At 54.7% G+C, this 7,351-nt stretch overlaps 1 protein-coding gene across 1 annotated transcript; it reads right to left on the minus strand.

Moving 5' to 3' along the window:
• Positions 1-3,191: 3,191 nt before the first annotated feature.
• Positions 3,192-4,197, minus strand: LOC123106955 (vegetative cell wall protein gp1). The gene has a single exon (XM_044528979.1). It carries the CDS (start codon positions 4,159-4,161, stop codon positions 3,409-3,411), a length of 753 nt encoding a protein of 250 aa, XP_044384914.1. The 5' UTR covers positions 4,162-4,197; the 3' UTR covers positions 3,192-3,408.
• Positions 4,198-7,351: the final 3,154 nt, after the last annotated feature.

The raw sequence follows: 7,351 nt of genomic DNA on the forward strand, positions 1-7,351 counted from the left end.
AAATATGTTAGACAAAGATAAAGGTGTAGAAGTACAAGGAAAAGAAGCGTGTCCAATATGTGTGATAGGAAGTATGGAACCATCGCCGACAATGATGCGACGGTCGGTGGAGACAGGAGTAAAAGAGGCAAGGTTACCAGGATGAGCAAACATGTGAGCCGTAACACCGGTATCCATGTACCAATCAGCACCGCCAGTGTAGTTATTCGGCGTAGGAGCGGCATGCAGTGCGGTGAGGAGCACCGGGTCCCAGGGCGCCGGCGGCAGGGCCAGCGAGGGGGACAGAGACGCCATGGGGAAACCATAGCCGCTGCTCAGCTGCGGCGGTGGTGGCTGCTACCCAGCGGGCAAGTGCAGGCACGCTGATGACCCCCCCCCCCAATACCTGGGAGACTCGTACACGGGTGAAGCCCCGTACGCAGGCGAAGCCCCGTATGTGGATGCGGACGGACCCCCGTGAGTGAATGCAGGCAAAGCCCTGTATGCCCCGCGCGACAGCAAGGGGTCGACGGGTAGAGTCAGCGTCGGTAGCGGAGTAACAACGGACTAGTCGGAGAGCTCCGGCGGTGGGGCGGTGACGAACACCAGCGAGGCCAGGGGCGGGGCGCCGTACACATGGAGGAAGCCGCAGCCCACGCGCCATGTATGCCGTACGCGCCATGCTCGACTGCATATACGCCCGTGATGGATGGATTTTGCCACGCCCTTGCATGTTTTTTTTCGAGAGTACGCCTAGGCGTACCATAACTTTATAGAAGGCAGACTTTAGTTACAAGAAAGCTACAACTCGATGCGAACAACGAGCGTAGCAAGAACACCACACCAGGCAAGACCACAGACAAACACCCCCGCTAGACAAGCTACAATACAAAAAGCCTATCCTAAACTGATACATAGCACCGCGTCTCTACTGACGCCAGACACCTCCGAAGACCACACTTCCGCAAAAATTCTCTTGTCGACGCACCATCCACCCTTAGCGCCTAAGAGAAAGTGGCAGATGAATGGCAGGACTCGATCCAATCTGGGAAGACACCGTCTTGGACTCACCAACGACAAACATACATAGCGCCACCGAGGATCAAAAAAGGATAGCGGCGAACACCGGAGGAGAGCAACGAGGAGTCAGTCATGTCTCCAAACACAATGCTCCCAACAGAGGAGCGGCGTCGAGGACGCCGCCATCGTGCCGATCCGAACATCGAATCTAGGCTTTCGCCCGGAGACATCCACCAACACCAAGAGCGCGAGGGATGAGGCAAACACGCACGAAGATGCCTCCAAGGAGGGGAATGACATCCACGGGTGCCATCACTGCCGGCCCGGCAGAAGCCGTGCAAGATTTTCATCCGCGCGTCGCCCATCTCCACGCCTCCATGGGATTGGCAGTCCCTGCCAAGAAGCCTCACACCGCCGCTACCGCAGCACTTGCCGATGTAGCTGCATAGCCGAGGACCGACGACCGACCACCCAGCAGGCAAACCGCGGCAACACCATCCACACCCAGCCTGCACAAGGGTCCGCAGCCAACCAGCACCTCCGGCCAGGTCCAGGACTGCCTGCGACGGCCGTCGCCCACCCCAAGGGACGGCCTTGCGACGATCAAACCCGCCTCTCCACGGAAAAATCCCAGGCCGGCACCACCAGGAAAGCACCACCGCTCGCCACGCCGCACGGGGATGACCGACCGCTCGCTGCTCGCAAGACTCCATCTTGGCCGAGCCATCACAGCGCCGCCACCAACCTGCCCGTGGGAACCCAGCACCGACTCCCGCTGGCGCCGCCGCCACCAGAACGAGCCACCTCTCCGCTGCCAGACCCCGACAGGCCCTCCGCATCACCACCTCACCTGTCGTCCATCGGCCATAAGCCCTCACCTCCAGCCAGCGCAGATCTGGCCTGGCTCGAGTGCCGCCGCGGCGAGGAACACCAAGCCGCCACCGGCCTGCTTACTCCGCTGCGACACGCCATCACCCGCCAGCTGTGCCGGGCCTCTCCCCCTCCAGCCAGAGCCCACCAAGGAGACACCTCGCGAGCCTCGTTGGATCGAACCCCGCACGACCAGACCAGCAGGAAGACCATCGCGTGCTCGACCCCGCCACCACCACGCGCCGGATCCAGGCTGAGCAGCCCCGGATCCACTCCCCGACGCCGGCAAAGTGGCCCACCGTACCGGATCTCGCAGCGCCGCCGAAAAGGTCCCCCACTAGCTGACGAGCACCGACGCAAAGGAGCCCCGCCGCCACCATCCCTGGGGTACGCGCGGCTTCGCCGGCGTCCTCTCCGGCAGCGGCGAAGCGGATGGGTGTGTGCGGGGGTGGGCCGGCGGCGGCGCGACGAGGCTGCCCCCGAGCCGCCAGAGGAGGCGACGCGGGGGAGGGGAAAGGGGGGCCTGCACCAGAGTTCTTGAGGGTACGTATTGGGAAGAAGAAATGAAAGTAGGGCTGACGCCCATGCATGCCTGCTTGTACGTCCGCGCCATGCATGCCTGCATGTACGCTGACCATGGATGGGTTTGGCCACGGCCGTGCATGTAAGGCGCCATGCATGCCTGCATGTACGCCCGTGATGGATGGCACGGCTGCGTGATGCTCAGCGGATACCGCCGCGTGCGTCGACGACGGCGGAACAGCAGCAGTCGACGACGGCGGAACAGCAGCAGTTGGATCGGCACAGGTCAGGGGAAACAACGGCCGAGAGGCCAGGAACGGAGAGGCCGCGGCGGCCGGGGGGCGGATGCCATCGGGGACGATCGGGGCAGAGCAGACGCTGGTGCACGTACAAGCACGTATAAGCTGATGGATTTCCTGGATCGATTGCTCGGTTGTACAAGCACGTAGGTGTTGACGATCAGGCGCTAGCGGGCGTTGGCGCTCGCAGTGCAGGGCGGCGCTAGCGGGCGGCGTGCTGGCGCTGGCGGGATCGGTAGCGAGCTACGGGGCGCTGGCGATCGGGCGAGATCGAGCGAGGCAGCCGGCGCGGAAGGTGCGCGAGCCGCGGTGACTGGGGCGACGGCGGCGGCAGGCGCGGGGAGGCGCGCCGCGGCGGCGGCGGCGCGGAGGAGACGCACGGCGGCTGGGTGGCGGCGGCGCGGAGGAGACGCGCGGCGGCGACGGCGGCGGTGGCGGAAGTGAAGAAATCTAAAAAAAGATACCATGTAGAATATATGAATTGCACAACGTATTGCTCTCATGCATATGCACGTATATATAATAGTATATATGATGTACAACGATGGACCACGTATCTCAACTATACAAAGAATTAGGAGATGAACTCAATACGCAAAATGCACGTAACATATATACTCAACATTAAGTTCCATGCGACGATGGCGTGGCATGGTGCGAATAACAGATATGGTACACAGACAGACAGACGCACCCTCGCGCAGACATGTTCCCGAACCTAATAGTATTCTTGATGGAGGCTTGCCGCTTGCGAATAAGATTCGATGCGGGGCTCCGTATCGCCGGGATGAGGGTGAGGCACCGGCGGGTATCGTGACCCATGAGCACGAGGAGCTATTGGTGTCGACGGAGGCGGCAGCGACACGGCCGGTGGCACGCCGGCGTCGACGTACGTCTTGGACTTTACACGGGGAGGCCATGTTGTCCGTGAAGACGGTTGAGACGTGACAGTAACAGGCGGTGGCGGCTCGTATTTCTTGGATGGCAGGCGGGCAGGCAATGGCATTACCCGTTGCACAGGCGTCTCGTTGGGCGGCACCGGCGGGCGAGGCGCCGGCTGAGGCGGCTCGTATCTCTTGGATGGCACGGCGGCAGGAATTAGTGTCGCCGCAGGCGCCGGCGGCTCACGCGCCCTGTTGCAGGGTGGCACCGGCACATGAGTCGTCACCGTTGACGGTGCCTGGGGCGCCGGCGCTGGCGACACGTGATGAGGAGGCACCAATTCTGACGGCAGCTGATAATAAGGCGGTTGCATGGCCGGCGGCGGCGCCCGTGCCGGCGACACCTGATGAGAAGGCACCAGTTCTGACGGCGGCTCATAATAAGGCGTTGGCACAGCAGGCGGCGGCGCCGTCACGACATGTGACTGCTTCGGCGGATAAGGTTCAGGATCTTTGGCACTGCCGCAGCAGAACCAGATGTTGCAGGAGAGGTTGTCGCAGGAGAGGGTAAGAGATGGACATGCGGACATGCTCGATCACTTGCTCTTATGTATCTACGGAGTACTCCTATCTTTTGCAGATTTCAGTACCTGGCCACATGTTTACGTACGTCTGGGTTTATATAGGAAAGGAAAGCAGGTACACGGCTTGGCTTAGTGAGCCTATAACTTGGGTGCTAAGGATCATTACTTCCGTCTGTATGCATGTATGCTTGATATTTACATTGACTTGACCGAATATAAGTGAGTAAGTGGTCGGTCACTTTGATGAAGGATCCGATTCCATCGACCACTCCAACTTGTAATGCTCTCGCCAAATCATGTCCGTTGGATCCTTGACCCCGTAGGTTTCGAACTACACCTATACAGCAGCTGGTCAAAAATGATTTGTTCCCACGGAATTATTTAAATCCCACCAGTTAGAGCAAGTACGGAGATGTAGAAGTGTCGTAAGACTTTAGATATTATATTTTAACTGAGTTGAAAGAGAGAGAAAAGGATAATGAAGAGAAGCAGACTACTAGCTACAACACGAACGCCTAGAAACTTTGTGAGACAGTGAAGTGTGACCATGTATCAATAAAGTAGTATATATTCATATTTAACTATTGCACTTGTCGGCTATAAGTTTGATAATAGATGTCATAACAACATCATATAGCCAGCAACAGACTGTACTATTAATTATGCTCTTAAAAGAATGAGATCTTTTGCCCACTTTTCACACCATTCAAATTCAAAAATAGACGACCAACTGGTGCATGTGCATCTGAGCCTAGGCATCAAATCACGCCTCTCACATTGTTTTCTAAGAACCCGATAATCCTTTCGTTTTTATGAAGCTAAAATATACTTTGTTAATATGTTATAATCTGAATAAAAGAATTCTAGTTAAACATTAAGAAAAGCATGTATATATCTATTCATTGCTCAAGATCCTACTATTATTTAGAAAGGAAAACCTTATCTGTGCCTGGTTCAATGAAATTGGAATTTTAGAAGATTCCTTAGCTTAATTATGGTTGGGGACCAACAGTCGTATGGTGTCTATCCCAAAGAGCATAAGTGCTCCGACAAGTCAGTGAGAATATATACTAGCAAGAGTATCAATGTAATCTATGAAGGCGATGCACAAGTTAAAGCTTAGCGAGCTTCTTTAATCATTCACGTCGCCGCTCCGAGGTTAGGTGAGAACCTCCAATGATTCTTGTATATGATTTTTCTTCACTCCCTCAAAACTTTATAGAACACACACCCATCTCCCTGCCCCCTCCGGTGCAAAGTATACAACTATGTATCCTTCGATGAAAATTGCTTAGAGGTGATTTCTCTTCTCAAAACAGAAACAAAAGCTTTTTTTCGCGAATACGTAGGATGCATATCATTTCATTAATTTGGGAGGCGAGGGGTGTCGGTGTTAAAACCGGCGGATCTCGGGTAGGGGTCCCGAACTGTGCGTCTGAGGTTGATGGTAACAGGAGACAGGGAACACAATGTTTATCCAGGTTCGAGCCCTCTCAATGGAGGTAAAACCCTACGTCCTGCTAGATTAATATTGATGAGTATGGGGGTTACAGGAGTTGATCTACCACGAGATCGCAATGGCTAAAACCCTAGAAGTCTAGCCTATCTGATTATGATTGTCCCTATGAAATAAACGCTCCGGTTTATATAAACACCAGAGGGGACTAGGGTTATACAAAGTCGGTTATATAGAAAGGAAATAGTACATCCGGTCGCCTAGCTTGCCATCCACGCAAAGGAGAGTCCTATCCGGACACGGGAGAAAGTCTTTTATCTTGTATCTTCATGGCCCAATACTCTGGCCCATGTCCAACAGGCCGGACGCCCGAGGACCCCTTAGTACAGGACTCCCTCAATAGCCCCTGAACCCGGCTTCAATGACGAGGTGTCCGGCGTGCAGATTGTCTTCGGCATTGCAAGACGGGTTCCTTCTCCGAATACTCCGACACAGTCTTCGAACAACGAACGTGTCCGGATCTACAAAACAAGTACCACACACCACCGCAGAGAGTTTATTATTTCCCGAGTCCCATCTGCTGACAACTTTTTGTAACGTGACATCACGTCCCTGCCCAGTTATTATTTCAAACCATTTCTTGGCCTGCCGCTCCATATTTCGCGATGTGGCTTTATTGGCACGTCTCATCAAAGCAGAGATCGTGTCCCCTTATTACGGGATTCTCATCAATACAGGTATGTGTAATCCAACCGTGCCGCCCGCACGGCCCCTGAGGAATAGGCGAGTTTCATGGCGAGTGGGAAGGCGTTTGATATTCACGGCCTTTATAAGGAGATAAGGATTCATTTCTTCCACCCACGCCTTCTCTCTTTCCGCCTACCCACTCTCGAGCTCCAACGCCCAAGTTCTCATCTTTCCTGCCCCAAGAAAGCACTTCAACCATGTCCGGAGCACATGGCAAGTGGATGGCCTCCACCGTCAAGGAGAAGGACATCACCCAACTTCGGGAGGCCGGATATTTGGCCAGGGAGATCGCCCATTGATACGTCTCCAACGTATCTATAATTTTTGATTGCTCCATGCTATATTATCTTCTGTTTTGGATGTTTATGGGCTTTATTATACACTTTTATATTATTTTTGGGACTAACCTATTAACCCAGAGCCCAGTGCCAGCATCTGTTTTTTCCTTGTTTTAGAGCATCGCAGAAAAGGAAAATCAAACGGAGTCCAATTGACCTGAAACTTCACGGAACTTATTTTTGGAAGGAAACCAACACGGGAGACTTGGAGTCCGCGTAAGGGAAGCAACGAGGAAGCCACTATGCAGGGGGGCGCGCCCACCCCCCTGGGCGCGCCCTCCACCCTTGTGGGCCCCTCGTGCCCCCCCTGACGCACTTCTTCCTCCTATATATCTCCATATACCCTAAAACGATTGGGAGCACAATAGATCGGGAGTTCTGCCGCCAGAAGCCTCCGTAGCCACCGAAAGCCAATCTAGACCAGTTTTGGCACCCTGCCAGAGGGGGAATCCCTCTCCGGTGGCCATCTTCATCATCCCGGTGCTCTCCATGATGAGGAGGGAGTAGTTCTCCCTCGGGGCTGAGGGTATGTACCAGTAGCTATGTGTTTGATCTCTCTCTCTCTCATGTTCTTGAGGTGATATGATCTTGATGTATCGCGAGCTTTGCTACTATATTTGGATCCTATGATGTTTTCTCCCCCCTCTATTCTCTT

This window comes from Triticum aestivum, chromosome 5A, assembly GCF_018294505.1.
Source record: "Triticum aestivum cultivar Chinese Spring chromosome 5A, IWGSC CS RefSeq v2.1, whole genome shotgun sequence".
In the NCBI taxonomy this organism is placed as follows: Eukaryota; Viridiplantae; Streptophyta; class Magnoliopsida; order Poales; family Poaceae; genus Triticum; species Triticum aestivum.

What these genes read in the sequence shown, in the direction of transcription:
- LOC123106955 (XM_044528979.1), bottom strand. Translation starts at nt 4,161, where the DNA reads ATGTCCGCATGTCCATCTCTTACCCTCTCCTGCGACAACCTCTCCTGC.